Raw genomic sequence first — 27,761 nt, 5'->3', positions numbered from 1 at the left:
TAATTTCTTCAGTCCTTCACCTCTCACTTAGATGTTCTATTGTGAATTGAAGATTAGTAACATAAAGATTAGAGGCAGGAGAGGGCACTAGAAAAGGCAAATTATTTTTTCTCGAAAGTCATCCTTTGTAGACCTGCATACGGGTAGGGATTAAGGAAAATGAGATTTTATACAGGAGATTAATGCATACTGAGACATAGGTGCATGCATGCTGCAAACCATGTTAATATTTAAAAACTGCATGCTCAAGAGAGTAGGTCTGTATGAATGTCAAAACCAAAGGAATAGGCTTATACCATCATCATTTGATCATTTGAAAGCCGAACACATACAAAGTTGAAGAACACATGAAAAGTTTCAATAACACATTTTCCAATAATTCCCTGCTCTCTAGGGAGGTATCACAAGAACACAAGGCACCAGCACTTAAAATTATTATTTCCTTGTGGGACTGGCTATGGAACATTTCTGCACAGGTAGAAAATATATTTAAGACATTCTTTAGGTAGTCATAATCATTCATCAGATCCTTCAGTTATGAAATGCTACTGAGTTCAGTGCAGTCCTGCACTCATGCATAAGTGGCCCCCCTACAGCCTACCTTGCATGACTGGAGCTGTATTTCTAAATATTGCCCAGCAATTTCTTTGTATGCACAATTACACCCAAAATGCTTGATCATAATGTAATTAATTCCTCACACTGAAATAAGAATTATTTGAACTACCATACTACCATTAAAAACTTTTTATTTTTTTTTAAGAAAGGAGCACTATGAGAAAAAAAACCAAAAATAATCAAAAAAATTGTTGGGAAATGAATCAATAAACTGAGCTATAGCAAAATGTACATAGCCTTTTAAAAGACTTACTAAGGACTTGAACATAATGAAAATAGATTTGTTTGAAATTTCACGTAGCCACATTTCAGGCAAGCAAATATAATAATGAAGTATCAGCCAGAGATACTGTAAATGATCAACAAGAACAGAGAACCTCAGGAAGGGAAAGGATGCTCGTCTTCATGTGGATGAATTCTCTAGACACAATTTCAAATAGTACTACAAATGAGCACCTTTGTAATAATGCCCAATATGTGCTCAGATGCAACTTTATTAAATGGAATAAAAGTAAATATATAAAACAAGGAAAAAAATAAATATAGGATTTTTAAAAATTGTTATTTAAGGAGTACTGTAAAAAGGTGAGGAAGGTGGTAAAACCACCATTCATATCCTAAAAAGACACTTTCTTTTTTATAATGTCACATATATTACTGGAACTGAACATAAAGAATTTATGTTAAAGGCTCCAAAAGGAAAAGCCAACATGATTCAATACTAAACTGAAGGAGGTTACAAGAAGTTTTAGTTCTTTTTTTCAGAAGAGAGATTCATGTTAAATGAGAAAAAAATAACTATATATATTTATATGTACATACACTGAGGAAAACAGAACCACATGACAAAGAGTAATATGCATTGTACTCCCCTCACAAAAACAATTTTGCTTTCATTGACACTAGAACTCTTCAGAATTTAGTATTGCTGAGATCAAATTCTTGTTGGCCACCCTTTTCATGGGATGTTCAAACTTCTAGTCTCTATTTCAAGGTTCTGTTCAACTTGACTACAAAGCCCTGCTTATTTTCACCCTACTCATAAGATCTAACTTGTTTTCTGAAGTGAAAAGCAATGTAGCTTTCCTTCTGATCATTCCTTTAAAGCTTTTCTTATCTACTCTGCCTTTGATTACTGACCACTCTGTGATTTCCACAAAGAATCAAGTTATTACTCTCATTGGGGGGGGCCATATCCTCTCAAATCTCATAACTCTTCATGTCAATAAAGCAACACTCATGTACAGCATTGAAGATCTGTCTATACAACCTTTGTATTTTATCTCTGTGAAACTAAGTTGCAAAATCTTTGGTCCTGTTTCCTTTATTACCACCATAAATTACATGTAAGATTATTTCACAGAGGAATGGGTAAAAAAAATTCAGATAAAATGTAAAGTGACTTTAAAAAATTTAGATTTTTATATGAAAAATAAAAGGTAATTTCTGAAATTGAAATAACTGGACATGGGGGTGTTTGGTCAAAGGTTGGACTCAATGATGTTGGTGGTATTTTCCAACCTTAACAATTTTGCTATTCTAATATATTATTCACAGTAGCTCTGTGAATTGCAGAGATTCAAGCAATTGCAGATATCAATTTCAGATATCACTCTTCAAGCCAGCAGTTAGAATGCTCCTAAAACTGCCACTTTTAGAGACCTGGTCAATTTTTCAAAATTTAAAAGGAATAAAATGAATTTTTTCCCTTTTTGCTGTAGTTTCAAAAGCCATAGTCAATTTAAAAAGTTACCTTGAAGTGCTTCTAGTGCTGGAAATTATTTGTTCATTTCAAGATGAGAGAATAATTGTTAATCTACCTGAGAGTCTTTGAAGAACTGCTCTTTCTAGAGTACAGCTCACAAAAAAGTCTACCAAATATTCAGAATCTAGCACTAAGAGAGAAAAAGCACCCATATTTTCTGAGCCAAACAATGTTTATGTGGCACTTAAATTTCAGTGGACTCATACAAACAGCTTTATGAAGTGCAAATGACCCCTCTCTTTTCTTCTTCTTTGTTTGAAAGAATAGAACAGGTAAGTCTGTTCAACAACAAAAAATGAAAAAATTCAATCTCTGGCCCAAATATATTATATTTAAGCATATGGAAAAGTAAAGAACAGATTGGAAACAAAGGAACCCTGAAGAGCATGACCTCAGCACACCACCTGCCCCATCACTGCAGAGCTTTGAAGGCATTTGGATCTTTTAATTTTGTGGGATCTGGTGGAATGCGTGTAGTGCATAGACTTTCCCTTTCATTGTTTTACATTTTAACAAAGCAAAAAATCAACCAAGACCATTCTCGGCTGCCAAAACTTCAGTAAATGCTGAAGTCAGAGCAGTAAAACCTCAGAGCATTAAACAGCCACTGTCTACTGTTATAACCAGAGATACCAAAGAAAGTACACCTCATTCCACGGTGTTGCTTTAATAATCTGAAAGTCATTTATTTTCCACAGGGTCTATGAGATCACAGCACCAGCTATATTTGTCTCAGTGACAGCTCACACATTTTATGTAGATTCATCAAAGTTTTTTAATCCTTAATTTCTCTGTCTCCTGGCACCATCTCTTCGCAGCATAAAAGGATTTCAGCCAGAATAATTAAATATTTAATTTTTTTAAGGCAAAGCCTAAATATAAAACAGAAATGTAAATGTTTTTCAACAAGTCATTTTAAAATAGTTTTGCATAAGTCCACAGGATGTTGCATCCTTGAAATCTGGAGTATTATCAATAAGCAAATGGTCACATAATCAGATTTGAGGAATATTTTCTGATAATCTGTGTGCAGAAGACTGTCATTTATTGACTGCCCTTCTGTTCCTATGTGTGAAAGTGCCTGTAAGAATGCAAAGTTATCTCTTTAATTAATATTCATAATTAATATTAAAAATTAGCATTATCACCAGGATCTTACAGGAACTGTGAAGGAAGATTGCATTGTTGAGAATGTGATGATCAGAGCAGCCATGGAATGGGAGACATTTCAGCTGGTTTGAGCAATCTGGAAGTGAGACACCTGATCCAATTTAGTCATCTAGGACTATTTGCAATCTGCAAAGAGAGATGGGCATCCTCACAGGGTAAGTCACACCAGCCTAAGCAGTTTACAGAGACATATGGAGGTGGCCTGCCAGAAGTTGGAAAATTAAGTAAATCCATTCTCATGAGCTCCTTCCATGTTCAAGCCTGCAAGCCCTAAATATGCATTAGTCCAGAGTCCAAATCATTATGCCCAGTCATGCAGTTAAACCAATGTGAACTCAATATAACAAATACACCTTTTGTCCCCTGTACCCTGATTTTAACATAAATTAAGGGCACTTGTGCTTCTACCTGACCTTTCATAAGAGCCCTTCATAGAAAAACACCTAACTCAAATATTGGATACAAATAATATTCTGGAAATACTGAACTATAATTGGTACATTTAATGGCTACACTTAACCATTGAAAGCCAAATTCTGACCTCCTTTCCTACACTGAATTATTCTAAAGTTCATTGTGTACGTCCCATTGATTTTTCATGGACTACTTCTGCAATAAAATTCTACTTGGTAGATTTAAAAGCATCTACATCTGTTTACAGGTGACCAGTCTGAACTCCCTTCCACAAAAGATGAGCAATCACTTAAAATCAGGGACATTTCATGGGTGAATAATTACTCAATGTATTGAAAATGCTCATGATATAAAAGCAATCCTAAGTATTTCCATTGCTACTTGATAAAATAACTTCATTTACCCTTACTAATTATATAATAAAATTAATATAATTCTTAAGATATATAGGTTTGCTTCTGGTGTTGATAGTAACTAAGATCAAAATAAGTTTAAATCTACTTTAATATCAAACAATTAATAAGTATAGAGATCACAATAGAAAGATAAATAATTTCTTTTGTTTTACCATTTGCTTTTCCCTTTTTCACATATTTTTAAATTGCTTGTATCCTGTAAATCAAGTACTGACTAATAGAGAAAATAATATTCAGTGGGAACTTTTGCATCAACAATTTACTTTCCAGTAACTCTATATCCCCTCCAAGTCTTTTGTGTCCAATGGATGTGATTGGTAACAAAGATTCCACAGTCAGCTTGACTCCTGCTAATGCTGCAAATCTGGATACTGTGATTTTTATGTCAGATTACTGTACTCACACAAAACAGCAATAGACACTTCAGAAATACAAATAACATGTCAAAACTTATTTTGGGTTTGTGCAGAAGATACATTTCAAATGGAAATCAAGAAAATGGGAAGTAACAACAAAAGAATAGAAATAAGAATTGCCCTTCTAACTCTTATGCCTAAACATCCTAGTTACAATTCACAAAGAGGGAGAGCAACAGCTATTTCTGTGCACTCTAAAAGAGCCCCTCCTAAGCATCAGTGCTTCTTGAGAATTGTGCTAAATTCAAGTATCTCAACTTCATCTGTGCTGGTTTTCTTAATTTTCTGTAGGTCTCATCAAGAAAAGAAACTACTTTAGGAGTGATTTGATGGTAATGGAACCATTACTCAAACAAAATGGCAAGTCATTGTGCCACTAAAAGATTCACATTCTGGTTTTCAACTTGTCCTATAAACTTTTCAGAATGTGACTTCATACGCACATGAATAAATTTACTTCCTCCTATTAATATCTTTAGGGGCAACTGTAATTTCAAAGAGGTTAGTTAAGAAAATAAATATCTCTGAAAAGTTCCTAGGTATGCAGGGTTTTTTTTATTATACTGAACCATGATTTTTTCTCAGAGAAACAAACAGCTCATTTTGATGGAGCAAAGTGAAATTAGGCTAATTGACACAGGACTCTATACTTTTGGAAACTCTTCCATCTTTATTTTTAGCAGCACAGTCAGACATTATAGGCAGTTAAAGGCTGATTAGGTTTGCAGAGTAGTTAGAATTCTAACCATACAAAACAGGGAGAAGACTCCTTCTGTGGGGATGTACATGAAAAAAATTTATAATTAACATTTTTGTTGAGGTTTTACAAAAGTGCCACATTACATTGATGTTTTATTAAAGGACCCCATTTTGCTGTTCAAAGACCATAATGGATGCCTTCGAGGGATTCTGTGGGCAAAACCCTGAACAAATCTCAATGGAATTGAGACTTCTTTTGTAGGATTTGAAGCTGAAGTTATGGTTTTTCCCATTAAAATATGATATAGTAAATGACTTTGATGTTACATTTCTATCTGCTTAAGCATACAAACACAAACATATCTGCTTGTAAAAGTGCACACAAACAAATACATACAAATACAAAAAGAGGACTTCTGTAGTTTTTGTTAGCTTGAAATCAAATATTAGCAGTCTGTGAGGTTAATGAAAGCAGATCTAAGTAGATTTCATTTAATTCTTATTCTTCTCTCTTTGCACTTCATCATTAATGCTGCTTTCTTTTACTATTACTTTTTGATTTTTGAAAAAAGCAATGTATGTTGTGTCTATTCAATGCAATTATTAAAAGAGCATTCTGCAATTTATTTTTTTTTTGATTTTCAAGTAATTGTATTCATCCTTTTGTAGCCTTCTTAAGGAAGACAAAATCTAGAAATCTACATTAAGGTGAGACTGACAATAATAATAGCTCAACAACAAAGAGTCAGAGTGAAGAACAAGTCAGGTCAGTCCACATTATTTCTAAGTAATGCTAAATCTTCAAAAATCAAAACTGGCCCCCTGGTAGAATCACCTGGGAAGTTGAGGGTATGGAAAAATTATACGTAAGGATGTTAAATTTATATATGAGCAAGAGGCATAAAGTCTTTGCCATCTCCTGAAACCACCAGGCAAGCTCTTCCTCCTGAAGAGTCAACAGGAATCAAAGGATGAAAGAATGCTGTCTCTGCCTTTACATTTTTCTGCTGGGGCACAGGGAGAGTGAAAACCTTTCCATCTCCTCACTTCTCCTCCCCACAGAGAACCCAGTGCTAAAAAAAAGATTGCTGAAGACCCCTGAAAGGATCACGTCTCACTAAAGATGTTTTCATTGAATATAGAAAACCTACACCTTGAATAAATATGTAAAGTCTTCTTGTAACCTCTACATTTGGTTTAATCTTGCTTGTACTCCTTTCTTTTCCATTTTGTTGTAGTAGGATGAATGAGTTTTCTCTGCAAAGGCCTTTCTTCTTCTCCAAGTAAAATAGTTTAAGGGTAGTCATTGAATTATTGTTTCATGCTTACTAACTTAATGGCCCAATTTGATATTTTTTTAATTCCAGAAAAGTCAGAATAAGAAATCTCTAATATTTTTTTGATGAACTATTCTAATATTGAGGATTTGATCAATGTACACTCACATTCAGAAACACACAGAGCTAGCTTCTAATCAATAGTGGCAAAAAAATACTTTTTCAAAGTTTAGGTGAATCATTGCTTTCTGTAACATGGCAAAATCAGAAAATAAACAAACAGGCAAATTCAAAAGAAACTTATTACTTTATATATCTCCAGAGCACAAATTCTTATAGGAATAAGAAGCAACTGCAACCACAACTAAATAGGATTTCAAAATTCAAATAAACCGTTCAAGTTATTACAATGCTAGACTGCAATAGTCAGTAATGTATAAGAAAAGAAAAGGTAAGAAGGCTTATGCCCTTGTGTAATTGTTAACCTTAAAGGAAGATAAATTCTTTTCATACTTCCAGTGCTTAAAAGACTGTTGATTTTACATAGAAAATAAAAGAGAGAAAGGTTTTCCACTATTAAGCATTTTCTAGTGTCTTCATAGGGGAAAAAAATGCTTGAAATTGGATTAGACCTGTAGCATCCTCAGTGCAGGCAGCAAAAATTTATAGCATGAATAACTTGACTAAATAAAGAACAGGGATATCAGTTTTGTTGTCAGGAATTACAAATGTTATATGAGAAAAAGATTCAAGTACCTCCTAAGTAAGATAAACAGGAAGGCATAATAAAATACATCTCAAGCCTGAGAAAACTTTATACCTATCAGTTTGCCTTTTAATATCATTGGAAAGAGACTCTCAGAATGTGTCTGTATCTTGAGCTTTTGGATTCCTTTCAGTGTACTACTGCCTACTGGCATCACAACATCACAGAATCACAGAACCATCAAGGTAGGAAGAGACCTCCAGGATCATCTAGACCCATTGTCAACCTGGCACCACCATAATTACCTCTAAACTATATCCCAAAAATGCCACATCTTCAACACTGATACAGACAGCGACATGATTTACAAATTGGACTCATGGGTAAAACACAAAGAGAATCTTATTTTCTGCAGTGCACAGATAAAAATACAGGAAAATTAGAATAAATGGTGTTTTACATTCAGTCTTCAAGTTCTGAACTAGAGATGGGAATACAGAAGCACAGAATCACAGAATGGGTCAGGTTGGAAGGGACCACAGTGGGCCAACTGGTCCAACCTCCCTGTTTAAGCAGGGTAATCCCTGAGCACATGGCACAGGACTACATCCAGACAGTTCTTGAATATCTCCAGTGAGGGAGACTCCACCACCTCTGTGGGCAACCTCTTCCTATGCTTGGCCACCTGCACATGCCTTTAAAGACTTGCGCTGAAAATCAGGACTGAGACTCGACACACAAAATATCAGAGAAAGCCCACTGCAAATGGTAATGGGGACAGGCCATAGGAAGTTCAAGGTTTTCAATAAAAAGTTATAAACAAAAAAAATTTAAAAACTCTTATATTCTTATTAAAATTTGGGGATTCTTTCATTTTTTCACTTACCAGACTTGGCCATGAGGTAATGCCTTCAGCCGCTCAAGGAAAAGATAAATTCATGGGTAGGACACTCTAATTTTTAGCAGACATAGAAGATCATAGGATACACTCAACTGCTTTGAGGGCTGTGGTATGAAGAACCAGCCAGGATTTCATTGCTTCCTCTCTTTTGTACATGAGAGGCCCTGACAAATGAACTGGGGTGTGTCAAGATATCATTTGCAATTCTCTGAGTCTAAATTGCGCTGGGGGTCATTCTCCCATTCTCTACCTATCATTTTCCTTAAATCACAGGAGGTTTATTTTGAACTTACTACCACCACCACCATCTCCTGTTTCAGTTTACTTAATATTATCATATTTGCTGTTCCTCTGTTACCCAACCCTTTAAATTTGAATTAGATAAGCATAGGGATCATGATGAATTGCCACTTTGTGTCAGATCTTCTTCTGTCTGAGTGGTGACTTCTTCTATTGTGACAAGCCACTTTGAAGTAGTTTTAGTCAAGAATCCTATCATTCATAAGTTCATTGCAGAAGAATTCATTGTTTTTTCCCCTGCCAGTTAAAATGCACATGCAACTGCCATATGAGACCTCCCATGTCTTTGTCCCATCACTTAGTACCATGTTGACTTTCTGGGCACAAGAAATATGTTTTCTTTCTATTTTCAGGTTCAGAGAACATACCAGAATTTTTTTTCATCACATATAAAGATATCTGTTTCAAATTAGAAATTATTTTGGATCAAGATACAGCCTATGCATTTCATACACTACTTTTGGTAATTCAGTTTGACAGATGAGACTGAGATAAATCATACAACCATCTGTGGTACTATTTAGAGCTTCCTAAACTACAACACATACACCAATCATTCCACCTGAAGAAGTCAAAAAACCGATCTATTATCCACTTAAAATAGCAATACCAAAATAATCCCTTTCCAGATGTGGGTAACTATCCAGCTGCGATTTACTGCAATATTCATCAAGGTCAAGGAGTAAAGGATTAGAGTAATGAGCTATCATTTAGCTCAGTGAGGAACTGAATATTACCCTTTTTATTTTATGAAATATGTGGTAAAAGGCCAAAGACAAGGCATTGCTGAAATGACAGAGTGAATGCATGGCTCTGATATTTCTGTGTGAGTTGTATCTGTGACTTGTGAAGCCCAGTGCAGTAAGTGCTTGAATTGATGGCACAACACACATACAATAAATCTGATGGTCCAGAAAGAGCAGGAATCCATGTTCTTGGAGACTTCAAAGTGATTCTGTCTGACAAGTCCAGAAGAAGTGGGGTGCTGGCAGAAAGTTTGGAAGGGCACCCCTACAACAAAGGCTACATGAAAGTGTCAGCAAGCAGCCGGGAATCTTGGGACAGAAAGTGAAAAAAAAAAGTTAATGTTCCAGGGGAGGAATATTATTCAGTGAAAGAAGAGACTGCCAGGAAAATCAAAGCACATTACAGAAAACTTATGTACATAGTGCAGCAAAATTGTGTAGTGCTGCTGGCACTTACTCTCAGAGATGATGGTCACAGCCAACAATGCTGGGAGTGGTGGCAGTAATTAAGGAAATGACAAAAGGAGCCCTGATATTAGGTAAAAATGTCTACACAAAAAGTAACATAAGCAATCTGCTGTAGCCACAGAAAGTTACACTCTTGTAATAAACTTTTCAAGTAGCACCAAGAATACAGCATCTCATAGAGAAGATCAAAGTCAGCTGCTGATGTGTTTCCTGTATTAGGTGTCATGACAATTGCATCTGGGTATGATGCCTGAGCAAGCACATTTGCAAATCTAGTGAAAATTACTTCAAGTTTTTGCTCAAACTTTTTAGAAGCTTTCAGATTTATAATATGATAGAGGATCTTTCTTTTGCACATGGGGACAAGTAATAAGAACCTATTGATTTGCTTTTTCCTTCATCCTCAAACACAGTTTGTAAACTAAATAAGTAGTTCTAGACTTGACCTATCATCAAGACTTCAATAGTTTAAACATAAATTTAATTTTCACTGTATATACTTTAGGGTTAGCAATATGAAAATTACCATGATGCACATTGCACACACTTGCTAAAAAAATCATATTGACAACTGCAGATAGGGTTAGAGAGGAGGTCATTTAAAACATAAATGAAATTGAACCACTTGCACTGGTCTTTAATAAAATCTGTACCATCACTGTATTTGTGCAAATCAACTACTAAATTTCTCATACATCGTCCATGAATTTTTTCTTCAGATTAAAAATGGGTCACACTTTTCTTACAACTCAGCAATATGCATTGGAGAATTGAAGGGAGACAGAAAAGTGATGAAAAGAAAGCAGCTCCTTTCTGTCACTTCTATAAGCAATTTACAGATAATGTTTTACTTTCACGGTTACCTGTGCATTTCTTGATATTGCTATTTCTTTTTCCATGTGATCCTAACTTGCATCCAAAATTCTCCTCCCAAAATTCTGCAAACCAGACATTTCTTCGATTGTTAGCAAGTGTTCTGCTCCGAAAATATCTATCAAATCCTACATTGAAGAGAAGTGAAAGAAGCGTTAAAATATGATACATATAAAAATAGTATAAAAATATAACTTTAAATACAATATCAGATTTTTTTATAAAGATAAGAACAAGAAAAATCCTTAGACACAAACTATTTTATGAGCATGCAGCATCTAAGGATTAGACTTCATTTCAAGGCCACATAAAATCATGGGGTAGCTCTTTGTTGAACAAGAGCACATCCAGGACACCTATATTTCTCCTTCTATTTATATAGTAATGACACCAGCTGAGAAACTAAAGATTCCTACTTAAACCTGGTGATCACCATCCTTGCCCTCACAAAGCTGTCATAATGAAATCATGATTAACGCATCCTATCTGGATTAGCTCCTTACAAGTATTTCCCAGTGGCTAAATTCTCTATGTAACATCAATAGTGTTCATTTTTCCTAGCCAATTACCAGTTTAGCACACTTATCCAGACATAAGAGATGCTACTATATCCAGTACCCTCACAAGAATAAGGTACAGCAAACCAACTTCCACTTCATCCACCAAGAATCTTAAAGGAGTGGAAAGCGGGGCACAGATCAATCTCCTCCCCAGAGAATAATCTGATTCATTATCATTCATCCAGTACTCTCCTTATTTGTCCCACTGAATGACCAGGCTATGGTTAAGAAGCTCTCAACTCCAAGTATCATCATTATTAGACAATTACAAGATTGCCTAATTGCAGATTCAGCATCTCCTCGTCTCAACAGGTATTTTAAATTATTGTTGTACCAGGCCAACTCAGGTAACTTGGTTGGAAAGCTTTTCCTGAATTCCCTGTAATCAAGGACTACATGATTTTAAAATTATTTTTAAAGAGATCTAAAGTACTGAACTTTGACAGAAAGTGAAAGGTTGTGCCACATGCATCCTTACCATCTATGGATGTTCTTTTGGGTAGAATGGTTACTGCTCCTTCAGCAATCTCCTCCTGCTGCTGGACTGGTGAAATTTTTGACCCCCAGCTGTCTGAGCCAATCCAGAGAAAATGTCCAGACTGATTAGCTTTTTTGGCTGCTTCTAGTACTCTCCTGCAAACAAACAACAAATTACCAATTAAACAAATTCCATTGACAAAGAACTTGAGAAACCCAGCATTTATTTTCGCTATGCATAAACTTACAGTAATTAATCTATAGTTTTCTAAAGCATATTCAACAACAGCTATAAGGAACTCAAGATACAGTAATATACAAGTTAATTTGCTTCATCTTTAGCCATATTATTTAGCATTCTTATTGGCTTCTTCCTTTTCAGTTGCCAAATAACTGTCCATTGGCACTGCACTCCCAGGAGCTAGGAGAAGTCTGGAGCTACACAGAATAAAGGACTGGCCCACTCTCTAACTACAACTCCATTTCTTATCATCAGGTTTCCAAGAATTTTTACATAGGATTGAATCTGAAACTTCTTTGTTAGTCTATTTTCCACCAGCCAACCAAGCATCTTTATGAAGAGGAACATCTTCAAAAAAATTAGGAAACAGGCACCTAATATCATCTTCATTGGCAAACATGATCACTGCTCGAGCATTTGGAGTTTCCAACAAGCGCTTAATGATCTTTTCAAATTCTCCTGGTCTTGGTTCCCGAGGGATTTTGAGTGACTGAGCAATGCAAACACCTCCTAGGAAAAATTAAAAGGATAAAAAAAGAATTTTAATACAGTAAATATCCACACTTCAAAAAATTCTTAGCTAACCAGGCAATCAGACAAAGCAAGGTGCTAAGTGAGATACAGCAGCACAGCCAAAACTCACATTATCTCTGTGTTTCAAAACATGCCTTGTACAGGCTTACACACTTAATGGTGCATTAATGAGTATAACACAATTACCTGTTCTTTATATTTTAAGGAAATTTTTAAACAACATTCTGAGACCGGTTGTCAGGCACCACACTGGCTCAGCTGGACCAGGTTCCCCAGACCTACCTAATCTATGGCAGCTGAGAACCCAGCCTTGCCACAGCACTGCATTGAGCCACAGATCCACAGTTTTACAGTCACCTTATGTTCATGATGTGGCTCTTTGGTGTCAGCTACTGACACACACCTCTGCTTTGACAGCAGAGAGTATGTAGCAGAGAATATATACAGATCACTTTAAACTGCTATTATGACATCCTTAATTGAGTTGTCTCAATTATTGAAGAAGCTGTCATTGAATATTCTAAATTACTAATCAGCAAATGAACACAAACTCAGAGATTATATTTATATTTCTTCCTGACAGAGGGTGCTGATTGAAATCTTTGCATTTTACCTGTCAAGTAAAAAGGGTTGATTTCTAAAGAAACATAGTGATTTCTTATAGCTTCCATAGACCGGTTCAGGGGAGCTCTCCAATTGCAACACTGTTATCTGTGTTTCAGCATGCAAGAGAAAAATTTCTTGAGCCTGTTTCATTAATCACTGAGTCCATATTGCTACTAGTTTCCAATACCATACATGATCTTTCTGATTGCTTGCTGATTTTCTTATTTTAATTATTTTTTCTCTAGAACTATTGCCTGATTCTCATTACTACATCTAACACGCCCCTAATGATTGTTCTTGAATTTTGTTATTCCAACCATAAGAACCTATTGGGGGGAATAGGGGGGGAAATTAAGAAAATGAGAAAATATCTAGCTCTGACAAAATGTGACAAGTTACTAGACAAACGCAAGCAAATTTTATCCCTACATCTAAATACTTCTACACTGAAGATTGTTTTCAGTGTGAATAAGAATGTTTTTTAAAAGAGATGTTCTATTTTTAATGATTTTTAAAAGAGGTACTCTATTTTTAATGAATGCTATGATACTTATCCTCTGATGTATAAGATCATTTGAGACACGTACATTTCTTTGCACTAAATGCAGTTAGTCAATTAAGGTCACAGTTAGATGGCTGCGTTGTGTATGGGGAGGCTTTCCAACATTCTCATCCATCTTGTTCCTCCTATCAAAATGTTAGAATTCTGTTTTTCCAAAGCACTTCACAAATTAGGTTGATGAATACCTTCAGTAGTAGGATTTGAACAAAAACAAGGGTCCAGCCAGATGAAGCTTGGCATGTAGATTAACATGAAGGTGTTACCAGAGTCCCTTGTGTAAGCTTTCTTAAGCCTAATGTATTTAATCTTTAAGCACAATAAACAAAATAAAGGTATGTCTGAAGATATTTTTCTTATTTTATTCAAAAAATGAGTAGGAATGATTCAAAACTGTCCCAAATCAGTCTGTAATTAAGAGGCACTAAGACAGAGCACCTTAAGACCTGCTTTAACTTTTTGATCAGCCTTGATTTGGTCAGGCAGTTGGACTACATGATCATCATAGGTCCCTTCCAACTGAAATATTCTATTCTATTCTATTCTATTCTATTCTATTCTATTCTATTCTATTCTATTCTATTCTATTCTATTCTATTCTATTCTATTCTATTCCATTCCATTCCATTCCATTCCATTCCATTCCATTCCATGTAATATTTTTTAAATGCTGGGAATTCCTTATCAGATTTTGTGCTGCCTTTGCAGAATCTCATTGACTTCAATAGCTCTCTGAACTGCCAAATCCTAAGCTTGAATCAAGTTTAGACATGGCATAGATGAAGGATGGAGTTATCAACTGCCACTGTAAAAACAACTTTCAATTTACATCACCCAGCTTTAGTCACAGGCAAGCAGATCACCTTTTTCAGTTATGCATCAATTACTTGCGATGTTTCATTATTATTTTACTGGATTGAGAAATTCAGTCTATAGTGCAGGCTTGTCCTGAATTCTTCTCTGCTTTACATGGAAGAAATAATATTTACAAGTCAGAATATCTGCCATTTCTAACAAAAGTTGTTTGTATATAGGTCCTTACCATCCATAAATAGCGCAACAATATAACATAAATAATTTACTCTTATATGCTATAAAATGAAATAAAGAACCTTTTTATGGCAACAAATTTCTTCACATTTTTACAAATATCCTGTCTCCCCATGATGGAAAACCAATTTTCCAATAACAAATAAGCCTTTATAGCAGATGATCCTTATATTTACCAGATATTTTTGAAAATCCAACAATGAAAAATGGGCACTTTACTGTGAAAAGCTTTAACCAATTATCTAACCAGATATTAGACTATAGTGATAGACACTTCAAAGTCCTTTACTTTCTTTCTTAAGTACCAGGGCTAAAATGTAAGAGAAATATTTAGCAGATAGCCTGTAAGTGTAACAATCAGCAATTCACTGTTAAAAAAAGAAATGCTCAAAAAAAAAAAAAAATGCCAAGCTCTCAGCTGTCCCCAAAGTCATTCAGCACAAAAAGTAAAACAGATCCTAAAAATGATGTAAAGGAATAATTTTTTACCTCATACATTTTGTAAGTGAATTTTTCCACTTCTACTTATGCAATGGCCCTTAAGGAAAAAAACTCATTCTACCCACATAAAAATCAAAGTCAAATATTACAAAATGCATATATGTAATAAAATACGTACATCCATCTACAACTTTTTGAAATGGATATCAAGCAATGAAGAACTGCAGCATCTAAAAAGGCTATTTTCAATGAAAATAGTGTAGAAGAAACATCATTCCATCATTGCAGCAGCAAGTTCAGTCATGACTGTACTGTGTATCTTGGCATCTCTGCATTGAGGAATGTGTTAAGTACTACCAGGAACAAAATAAAATACACTTCAGCATCGTTGCTACATTTATAATTAATTCTGTAGGCTATCTCCAACTCACAAAACACTTTGTATACATCCTTACCTATATATGGCATATAAAACTGTTGCTCAAAAAAATAGCAGGATATCAATTTTTCAGCTAATGATGAATTGCTAGATTCACAAAGGTATTCACAACATTACAGTGTCTAACCTCTTGGCACCTTGCTGCCTTTGAAATCTACAGCCTGGGCTAAGTGCCCAGACACAGAGAGAGATAAGCCTTGGAAAAGGATTCCTGTGAGCCAGCAAACTAAATAAGGAATAATTATTCCTCCAAAATAGGTTGCAGAGGTACTAAAAGGACAAGTTTAAGGCCAGGAGTTAGGATTAATCTCGTGAAGTGTGAACAAAAGAGAGATTTCCCCAAATCAAGAATAAATAGGGCTTAAGAACAGATGTCTCATACGTGATACCAATGGATTTACCACTCGCTGCAGAGGTGCCAAAGGGCAGATGGTTCAGACATCTAAGGTCTCAAGAGACTTCATGGCTCTGAATTATAAGAACAAATTGTATTTCACTCCATCAGCATTTCTGACTGACTTGGCATGATAACTGATTGTCTCTGTTGCTAGTTTCTAAGATCCTTCATTGTCTGGGGATGTACTTTAAAAAAAATGCATTGGTTTGAATTTCCCTTGGCTAAAATGATGATAGATATAGCATTTGTATAAGGAAATGAGAGCTATCTTTCCTCTTACTGAAAGGAAAATTATATGTTTAAGTCCCATCAATTAAAAGGACTTATAATGAGGCTTCAGAGAGTGCTGCACTAAAGTTATTGAGATAAAGAAGAGAGAGAGCCAGACAGACTAATTTCAGGTAGCTACTACAAACAGCATCAGTAATTGTACTGCTATGGTATCCGTTCCCTAATTCATATATGACACGGGAGGTGAAATTAACACTTTGCATCTATCACTCATTTCAAAGACATTAAGAGGGCACTGAAGGAAAGTAGCTCTTTGGCTACTGTGGAGGAAAATAAAGGCTTACCACCAAGTTCTGCTAACCCTCTTTCACCTGTTTTCAGATTTGTAAAGCCAAGGTTGTCCTCGGTCAGCCCAGAGCTTGATTGGAGGAATAAAACAGTCAATATGAACTACCTTGTGTCAGGGCTGACAAGTATCCATTTGTCTTCTGTCCAGCAGCTATGAAGTGCCATACCCAGCACCTGGGGCAAGGGGATGATAAAGAGAGGAAGAGCAGAGGTAGGAGCTGGAAATCAGGCTCAAGGCAGGAGCTGTCTTATTCCTGATAAGGGGCTCAGTCCAGCCACTCTGCACCATGGTTACAGCTGGAAATTCATGTGCTTTTAAAAACAGACAACAGACCTGGTCTACAACAACAAGTTTTTATCTATGTTGAGATAAAATCACATGTTAAAAAAATTTTACCAGGTTAGGCTTGCTTTTCTTACAGGTACACTGTATAACACAGCTTGTGGGAACACAGGTTAACACTAAACAAACATAACCAAACTAAAAAAAAAAAAAAAAGTGAGATATTTGAAGATATGGAAAAAAAGAATGGATAGGCAGTACCCACATAATTTCAGTAGGTAAACATAATAATATTTATAATAATGAATACTGATTTTTGCCTGTGTGGGTTTTGAAGTCACAAGATGCCATGCTGATTGAAAACCCTTAGATACTCGACTACATGAATGTGTGTCACAAGATGTTGAAAGTGCATTTGGAAAATAGCAAGTAGACTTGGTAGAAAACTTGTACAAACAAATTAATTTCCTGAAAAAAGACTAAATGGTGAAGCTCAATGCAAATAACAGGGCTGAACTCTCTCCCATCCCAGCTAGGATTCAGCACTACCTTATGAATCAGCTAAGTAAGATATATAAGGGTGGTCCCTGGTCTTGTATTGAGAAAGTTGAGAACAGTTTTCAGTTCACGTGACCACAGCTGGGACCTCAATTGTACTACTCAGAATCATTTTACCCTCTAAACTATTTCCCCACATAAATATAAATAGCCTTACCATTGTAATAGGGCAGGGATGAAGCTATGCACTTTGACAATCTCTCTGTTAGCATAAGGAGGTGTACCTCACCTGACTCAGTACGCAGCATTGCCAGTCAATTATTTAATGAGAGCTTCATCACAAATCACATTGCTCCTGAAAAAGCTCAAGACAAATAGCCAGGCCATATCTGGGATCTAATCCTGCCTGGCAGGAATTTCTCAGCTGCCTTCAAGTACACATGTCCTTTTTTTACTATGAATTATAGGTCACTGGTCATTAGGCCAACAAAATTTTAATGTAGGTCTGTGGAAAGTTTCCAGAACACATTACAGAAATATATGAAGGCAGAAGAGTTCCTTTTCCAAGTAGGGGAACAGATGTCAGAGACTCAGAAGATGCCCCAGCAAGAAACTCCTTTGAGAACAACAGGGTGCTGCTGCAGGCTGACAGAGCCTCTGTCTGAAGGAATACTGCACATTTCCAGCAATAGGACATGACACAGAAGAACATAAGGAAAAACACACAAGTGCATTTCTCCTCCTCTTCCAGTCCTTCCACTGGTTATACTGAAAGTCTAGAAAAACTAGACCTAGTTATATTGAAAGACTGTTCCAATTGCCAGAAACCCAGATCAATATGAAGATTATTGAATATATAAAAACTACAAGATGGTCCAAACTCTAGTTCTGTTGACAAAAATCAGAATATTTATGCCACTTAGTGAATCTATCAAGACATTCTTTTTAAGCCAAGAGTTCCTTATTCCTCAAACTTAGATGGTAAGAAGTCTGAATGTTAAAGAAAAGGCAAGTGGTTGTTCTACATGGGACTTTTACTGGTGTTGGTAATCAGTCACTTTTAGCAATAACTATTTAAACTGAAACCAACCTGCCATCCTCTTGTGTGTCCCTAGATTCCTTTAGGAATAATTTTCTAGAGTGGGAGTCAACAGGGAGTGACACCTAGGAAGATATAATTACAAGTTGAAGATAAAATTTCTCGAGCAATAACTCAAAATTAAATGTTTCCTTAATGCCAAAGTGCTGATGCTGGGAGGTCTGAATGCAGCCATGCATTTTATCCAAAGCTACCTTTACTTAACAACCACAGGAAATTAATACTCTCACTGATGCCACTGTGCAGACTTCAGGGTTATTTAGCTTAAAGAGTAAGAACCTGAGCATTCAGCATACTCTGTGGTTTCAATGAGCCAATGCCATGGCACCTTGCCTGCTATTCATGTCCAAATGTGGTTTAATAAAATCCCATATCAATGCACCTTTTTTGCTGCAGTCACAAACTACCTGTGCTACAGAAATAAGCCAAACTCTTTTCATTTCCCCAGAAGATCACCAAATACTTCAGAAAAAAATTCACTGACTTACTTCTGCAAAGGCAGTCAATTCTTCAGCCAACAGTGGCAATACTTTTTGATGTAAAGTCACAGAAAGAAAATAATTCTTTTTAAAAAGTAACATAAACATGAATTTACTCTGAATTGACAAAAGTGGCACCTAATTTCCAGTACACTTAAATATAATGGAGGATGAGATTTTGTTATAATCTTTGAACAGACAAAAACATTCTGCATTTCAAACCCATATATTGGTATCTTATTTCCTTCACTTAAGTAAAACTGTATCTCCTCAAAATCCCTTCATATTTCTGACAAAGATTTTTTTTTATTGCACAAGCAGGTTGATGATGCTTTTCACGAACATGTTAGGTACAATTATGAGCTTTTCTACTCAGAACTAGCAGCTGTTAAGAGTTCAAAGTCTCCCTTTTTTATTACAGTGTTTTAGAAAAGGCTTTTTAGCAAACGGTTTATTGTTGGGTCTTACATTTATTAATCTTTTTGCAAAAAATGAAAAAAAATAGTATTAAGCAAGACCATGAATGAACACACTACATTCTGATAAATACAACTCACCCATTCCTTTTGAACCTGTTTCTCACATTCCTACATGCACTCACAGGCATACAGCCATGCATATTTCACAAGCACATGTGCTCACACAGATCCTTACACTGTGGTCGAAGCAGATGCTAATTCTAAAAGAGAAAAGGAGAGAATAATCCAGCTCTGCTGCTACATGAGACCACTGGCTACTGGCTTCAGCCATCAGAGTCAGTTTCTGAGGTGACATGAAACAGCAGGGATCTGCTATTTTGCACTTCCATTCTGAAAACTAAAACATTCTCTTTCCATTTTCTTTTTTTTTCTTCTCACAGAAGAAACAGTTCTAAATGTAGCACTACAGATTCTGTTAACACCAGCATCTGATGGAAAATAACTGCAAAGACTATTCCCACCACTTCCAGACCTACAGATTTCTCTTTTTTTCAGATTTGAGGAAAAAAACCCCAACCTACAAACACATTTTTTATCCTTTGATTTTTAGTGCTATTTGTGTAAATGAAAGCCAACTTTCACAGCCTTGAAAGTGAAAGGCTAAAAGAAAAATCTGTAGTGGAGATGTTTATGAATGGGAAAAATCATCTAGCCACTCAAAAAAAATTCTGAAAAAATGAACCCTGGAAGGTTGTGAGAGAGGATGTTTCCTCTCCACAGTGACTCCATAGATAATTACTTCATAAAGGATATGGGATGCCCAGTGAAACTCCAAAACAGAGTAATTGAAATAGGCCTCCACTTACATTTACTGGTCAGCTGTTGCAATGCTTCCAGAGCTATGTGTTTTTATCATCACAGTGGATATAGATATTTCCCTCTGGGGAAGCATTGTTCTTGCTACTTGCAGATTTAGAACTTGTAGAGGCGTAATATGAAAAGATAAATACACTGTGATATTCTGTTTTCTGGCTACATGCCAGCTTGAGCCTTAATGAAGAAAGGCTCAAGCCCTCTATATTTTGGGAGGTTTTTTTCTTTTCTAAAGATCTGGGGAACCTAGGTTATGAAAAGAAATTTCATCAATTCTAAAATATTTTCAAATTTTGCTTTTAAAATAACATCAGTTCTGGTTTATATAAAAGTAAATAGCACAGACTCAAAGCCTGGCACCTTAAGTATTTCCCTCTAAAAGTAAATTTGCTTAAATATGGCCCTAATTCTTTTCTCCATTTCTTTACATTTCCTCATACTAATGGGCCTGACTAGTGGCAAAGATTTGGATTTGATATTGTAGGTAGTTGAGCTGTTAATAGGCAATTCAAAGACATTCTAGAGAAAGTTCAGACATAAAAATCATCAGTTCACCTCCAAGTATAGGTCCACAGTAGTGCATAGAAGATTGTGAAGATGACAAAGGAGCTTACAGCATTCTCTCTAAATATGTTTAATAAAGTCTACCACAAGAAGGACTGAATTTTCTTAAAACATTTATTTCTAAACAAATATTATCTTTCTTCTTTTAAGATACTTTGCTCCCTGCAGGCCTCTTTAGTTTATCAGTTTTTATTCCATTCTCCACCTTGTTTATTCTAAATATCTTACTGGTGTTATAATAGACTTTCCAGTTAAGTTGTCCTGGGTTGCCTGATTTTAATAGTAGGCTGCTATCCAATTTCTCCCTTGCATTGCTTCTTAATGCTATAATAGTGCTCAGGGATTGTGTTCAGTCAACTCCTTTGAACTGAAATTCTGTACACAGGCAGGGGAACCCAACTTTCAATCATGCCTTCAAAGAAAAACAGCAGCTGTGATTAATGTTCTCCTCCTGAAACCTCTTTATCTGCTTTGTGAAGACATTCCTCTTCTTTGTGGTCACATAATAATCCCAGTTTTCCTGTATTCAAAAAAAAAAATTAAAAACCCTTTGCTTTTTGGTTTGAAAGGAAATGAAGTTTTTTGTGATGGTGTGGGCAATCCAATCAGTGTTCAGATTTAATATTGGCACCTGGTTTGTCCACTGAGGGCAGGATACGCCTCTGAGAACACAGGGGTTAAAAGCTGTGATCTCCCAGGGGAACTTCCTCTTGGAGTCCCGCTTGAGAGTGAGTAGACCCCCCCTGCCCAGCTCCTTTGGCTGGGCAGGGGGGGAGGGGAGCCATGTGGCCAGGAGAGAGAGGTAGGACAGGCCTGGGCCCAAGGGTGGAGGAGAACATTGCAAGGGCTTCGGGCAGCCATCCTCCATTCCCCCCCCCCCCCCGGAGAGGGAGAGAGAGACAGAGCCGGTGCCTGTGGTGTCTGTGATAATGGCCCGGCGTGAAGGAGAAGGGAGGGGGTGCCCAGCAGGGCAGACAGGCGTGGGAGTTGACGAAGTAAACCGGCAGAGAGAGAGAGAGCTCGAGACTTTTAACCCCTCTGAGGAAAATGAGAACCTTGCAAAAGCTGAGTCCTCCTGAAGTTGATGAGATTGAGAAGCTGTTGAGATTGAGAAGATGTTGAGAAAATTCTAAGTAGGAGGAGATGATGGAGTGGCTTTGAGCTAGACTTTTCTTGTGTAGCCACAGCAGAACCACGAGTGTTTCTGTGCCACAGAGACTGCGTTCTAAGGAGAGGCGATGGCTCAGAGCCAAGAGAGTGCAGTGATGTGGAGGAGTGAACAGAGACGACGGGTGAGGAAGGTGTGGTAGTGCCCTCCACTTCGAAGAAGAGAAGAAGAAGAAGACGATCTCTGTTCAAGAGACCCCTCGACCCCAGGGGGTGAAATTTGGGGGGGACAAGTGTCCCAGAAGGAGAAGGACTGTGCTCCCTTTGGAACTGGTCAAAGTATCCTTAAAATGAAAAACCCCAGAAGCAGCTCTGATCCATGTGCAGTGGTGAGAGCACTGGACATGGAAGGCGTGTGGCGCAAGAGGGACTTCTCTCTCCTCGAGAGACTGAGAATCGATTGTCTGAAGGGTGGCAATGAAATTGGAAATTTGGTGGGGGGAGGAGGAAGAATTTTGGAAGGTTTTCATCTTATGTTCTATTGTGTTTTGTGTGTCTTCCTTTGTAGTTGTAGGTTAATAAATGCTTTTTTTTTCCTTTTAACCTTAAGTTGGAGCCTGCTTTGCTCTGTCTCTGATCATATCTCACAGTAGGTGCCAGGGAAGTAGGTGTTCTCGTGGGGGCACTGGTATTGTGCCAGGCTTAAACCATGACATTTTTGGTTCCCTGACCGGGAAATCGATTTTTGGATGAGTGATAAGGTGAACTGTGAGATGTGATCAAGAAGAATAAGAGCAAAGCATGTAATGTATTAGGTTAAGATGATAGATTAATAGAGGTTTTATTGTTTAAGTAGAGTTTGTCTATTGTAATTTGGATGATAATTTTAGAAAATGTGTTCTCAGAGGCGAAGGGTGGAATGTCGTGGTTTGAAAGGAAATGAAGTTTTTTGTGATGGTGTGGGCAATCCAATCAGTGTTCAGATTTAATATTGGCACCTGGTTTGTCCACTGAGGGCAGGATACGCCTCTGAGAACACAGGGGTTAAAAGCTGTGATCTCCCAGGGGAACTTCCTCTTGGAGTCCTGCTGGAGAGTGAGCAGACCCCCCCCTGCCCAGATCTGGCTGGGCGGGGGGGGAGGGGAGCCATGTGGCCGGAGAGAGAGGTAGGCCAGGCCTGGGCCCAAGGGTGGAGGAGAACATTGCAAGGGCTTCGGGCAGCCATCCTCCATTCCCCCCCCCCCCCTTGCGAGGGAGAGAGAGACAGAGCCGGTGCCTGTGGTGCTGTGATAATGGCCCGGCGTGAAGGAGAAGGGGGGGGTGCCCAGCAGGGCAGACAGGCGTGGGAGTTGACGAAGTAAACCGGCAGAGAGAGAGAGCTCGGGACTTTTAACCCCTCTGAGGAAGATGAGAACCTTGCAAAAGCTGAGTCCTCCTGAAGTTGATGAGATTGAGAAGCTGTTGAAATTGAGAAGATGTTAAGAAAATTCTAGGTGGGAGGAGATGATGGAGTGGCTTTGGGCTGGACTTTTCTTGTGTAGCCACAGCAGAACCACGGGTGTTTCTGTGCCACAGAGACTGCGTTCTAGGGGGAGGCGATGGCTCAGAGCCAAGAGAGTGCAGTGATGTGGAGGAGTGAACAGAGACGACGGGTGAGGAGGGTGTGGTGGTGCCCTCCACTTCGAAGAAGAGAAGAAGAAGAAGACGATCTCTGTTCAAGAGACCCCTCGGCCCCAGGGGGTGAAATTTGGGGGGGACAAGTGTCCCAGAAGGAGAAGGACTGTGCTCCCTTTGGAACTGGTCAAAGTATCCTTAAAATGAAAAACCCCAGAAGCAGCTCTGATCCATGTGCAGTGGTGAGAGCACTGGACATGGAAGGCGTGTGGCGCAAGAGGGACTTCTCTCTCCTCAAGAGACTGAGAATCGATTGTCTGAAGGGTGGCAATGAAATTGGAAATTTGGTGGGGGGAGGAGGAAGAATTTTGGAAGGTTTTCATCTTATGTTCTATTGTGTTTTGTGTGTCTTCCTTTGTAGTTGTAGGTTAATAAATGCTTTTTTTTTTCCTTTTAACCTTAAGTTGGAGCCTGCTTTGCTCTGTCTCTGATCATATCTCACAGTAGGTGCCAGGGAAGTAGGTGTTCTCGTGGGGGCACTGGTATTGTGCCAGGCTTAAACCATGACACTTTTGCTATCTTCAAGATATGTAGCAAGATCAATTTTTATCTTTCTTCGTGTATTTCTGTAGCCCTAAAGTTCAATATGAGGAATTAATTCTTAAAATTAGGTATGTGTTATTTAGATTAGGTTATCTCTATTCATCCAATATTTATTTTCTTTTAATTTGAACTATCAAAAGGGTTTGCATATAAAGAATTACTTAACTTTAATGAAGATAAGTCTGAATTTGACTAGGACTGTTTGAGCTTAAGTGTGACATTCAAAAAAAGCCTCAATTTGGAAATTCAAAAAACATAGCCTCAAAAAATAACAGCCATCTAATTCTTTTTCTGAAACTGCAAAAAGATAATTCTTTTCTCAGCATGAAATTATACACACAAAGTTGTGAGGAAAATCAAGAAGGGATCACTTCTGACAGGGAATCTTGTAGGCAAATCTAATGCCCAGAAAGTAAATATGACATCAATTCAGTCTCCTACAACAAAATGGAGATGCACAGGTATAAAATGGGATTTACACATAAATTCTCTACAGAGCCTACACTGAAGTTAAGCCCTTGCTAACACTTTTCAAGTGACCATTTGCAACTGGTGCTCAAGGGGTTTTGCCTACTTCCATGGAAATTTTCTTCAGGAGCCATGATGACTTCAGCCATGCAGGAACAAGCTGAAGTTTCCTTCTAAGTCATGATTATCTTATAGAGGAGCTCTGTAAAAGCTCATCTATGAGCTCATATCATACATCAGGAGCTCTGCTCATCAATTAGACCAAAAGAGAAAAGATTTTTCAGGCGCAAGGGACAATTGTCACCATCTACCTTGGCCTCTTCCACTCAAAGGTGATTAGAATATTTTTCAAAGACCCTGATTAGCTTTCTGAATGGCAGTTTCATTAAAAAAAAAGATATTTTGCATTTGTTTGAAAATATTTTAAAGTATGAAATTACTTACTGGTTGGCTTTCTTATTTTAGCAATATTAAAATATTAAGATAAAATGGTATTTTTTTATGGATAGTTTTGAGGGTTTGGTACCTTTTTTTTTTAACTCAGTAAAAAATAATATGTCAGCACTTCAGAGACAAAGCAGTTAAATACTTGAGAAATGAAAGCTTTATTTTCTCTGTGTATTTCTAAAATTTCATAAAACAAATTTCTATATTTAATTTCTCTTTAGTATCAGAATTTTCAATGTAATGGAAATACGATTTCTGAGTGGTTGCAAATGTAGTGAGTCAAAGAATGCTACCCTACAATGTCTGGATCAAATGATTTCCATGAAGTGCACATAGTTTAAAAATGCATTTTAAGGCATGAAGGGTGGCCCACACTGCTGTAGGTGTTTCTGAAATTATTTCTAATCATCTTTACTGAAAAGTCCCTCTTAATCAGTTTAGTTTTTAATATTTCTAACTTCAGTTTGTAAACAACTCAGTCTAGTTACACCTTTTTCACCAAAACAGATGAACAGACATTCACCTCCCTCATTCTTCCAAACACACTAACTTGTCTATTATTAAGTTTTGTTTTCAAGGTATATAAAAATTGGGACAGCTGGCTTTATTTCATTAAGAATCTAGGCTGCAAGTTACGTTTTCAAAATTCATATATATATATATATCCATTTTGATGTTAGGAGCTACCTATCTGACTTCAAAGTTTTTTGAGAGCTACACACTTGGGTAAAAACACAATTAGGATCTAAAAATATTAAGGAAGTTTATCTGCTGACTTCTCACCATTGTGGGTAATAAAAAACTGGGAGAATAAAGCTAAATCTTCTCTACTGCTTCAGGTCTTTATGTTTCTTTACACCAGCTGAAAATATAGTGATAGTAAGAATCAGTAATACTTCTTCTACAACACAGCAGTAAAATGAAGGAGTTAGTGACTCTGCAGCCATCCACATATATAAACTTACAGAAGCCTACCTTAATTCTAAAAATGTAACTGAATTCAAGTTGGCCACACAGATCCTGTAGATTTAAGAAAGTTTGTTGCACTGTCTCTATGCATTTAATACCAAGGGCCTTCTGTATCTCTGCATTAAATAATAAGTGGTAAAATGTCTCTTGAGAAGAAGTCCAGGAGTGAGCAGATCAGCTAACTGGCATTTCCTGAAGCATGTTGGGATAAAGGATTAACTGAATTCATAAAGGTCTAACTGAATTCATAAAGGTCTAGAGAAAAAAAAAAAAAAAAAAGCATTTGGACAAAAATGACCAACCAGGAGACATCCTCAGAGAGCCTCAACAGGAATGAGAATTTATAGCTGAAGGAAGCCACTGGAAAATCTATGCATGCAATCAAAGAGAGCTTACAAAGTGAACAGAGGCATTTAAGGCATGAAACAACAATGTAGAAGAGTAAAAGAAATGAAATGGTTTTAATTCTGGAGTATAATAAATGATAAAAAGGTACTTGCCTGTTCTTGGACCGAAGATTCTATGTCCATGCATCAGTGCAGGTGGCTCAGTGAGCAGCTGCAGAGAGAGCTTCAGGCTAAGCTCTGGGGGGCAGGAGCCTGAGGCAAGAGGCAGTGAGCTGGTGCCAACTTTTTGCACAACAAAGGGCATGGGGACCCGTGTCACTGCCAGGTGACTGGGCACTCAAAATATAAAAGGTAAGGCATCCTTGTCCGACTGTGGAGTGAGCATAGGGCGTGAAGCAAGGCATCCAGGTGGTCTGACAGTGACTATAGAGAGACTCTGGGATGGCCAGGCAGGAAAGCAGCCTTAACAAATAAAATAAATTGCAGAAATATGGCAGTGTTTACTTTTATTGAATATCTAATTACATCTGGGTTTTTTTGTTTGAGGACACAAATACCAAATTAATCTTCTGAATTAATCCTACTTTGTAAATGATACAGCAGACATATACAAAGGATTCTGGATAGGAGGTCTGATGAGTTATCTGATGCAGATCATCATTTCTGTAACAGTGGGGAGGCACTTGCCTTATTGGGAAAGGTCCAGGAAACAGAATCAAATGTTATGTAGTAAAATAGTTGTACTAGGACAGGATTTAACCCTACCTGTCCTTTTTTCAGATGCTAGAAACATGGCTTCATTTTCACTAACATTGTGAAAGGAACAAAGGCTCTATTTAATATAAAATTCAAAAACATGGCAAGAAAGCTGCTTTTCATGCAGGGAGAAAGAGAAAACACTGCTCTTTTCTTGCAAGTGCACAGCTAATGTAAAATCTCCTGGAAAGAATGGCAGCCAGTGGGAAGAAGAGGTTTTGCTTTCCTAGTCCAAACTTGGAAAGTCTCAGCTAGAAGACATGGATCTCACTCAACCCCATCCAAGCTGCTCAGTGACATCAGATGAATGATGCAACTCTGTTCAGAATTAACACTACAGTAAAAGGGAAATCTAGACACCTCTACTAATGTAGCTATCAAATGGAAGAAGGGCTTAAGACATGGAAAGCAAAACAAACACTAGGAGGATGGTTTAATCCTTTCCACAGCGTGGCACTCTTCTTTGTTTTACTTGCAAGTAAATGATGAAAACTTGCAAGTGCTCATTTCCATCTGATTTAATAGAATATTCTAGATCTAACTCTTTTCATGCAAATAATACCTGCACTACAGTAAATCATCA

At 37.2% G+C, this 27,761-nt stretch overlaps 1 protein-coding gene across 1 annotated transcript in view; it reads right to left on the bottom strand.

The window, feature by feature from the left end:
* GRM8 (glutamate metabotropic receptor 8) overlaps positions 1-27,761 on the bottom strand; it is a 308,738-nt gene that overhangs the window by 158,957 nt on the left and 122,020 nt on the right. Inside the window, exons 3-5 of the mRNA XM_050970061.1 lie at positions 12,422-12,557; positions 11,808-11,962; positions 10,760-10,897 (exon numbers count right to left, since the gene is read on the bottom strand). Of these exons, the coding sequence (XP_050826018.1) occupies positions 10,760-10,897; positions 11,808-11,962; positions 12,422-12,557 (429 nt within the window). The remainder of the gene's footprint in view (positions 1-10,759; positions 10,898-11,807; positions 11,963-12,421; positions 12,558-27,761) is intronic.

This window comes from Serinus canaria, chromosome 1A, assembly GCF_022539315.1.
Source record: "Serinus canaria isolate serCan28SL12 chromosome 1A, serCan2020, whole genome shotgun sequence".
NCBI lineage: Eukaryota > Metazoa > Chordata > Aves > Passeriformes > Fringillidae > Serinus > Serinus canaria.
Note: the sequence above shows the minus strand (reverse complement) of the source record. Positions and strands in the feature narration are given on the sequence as shown.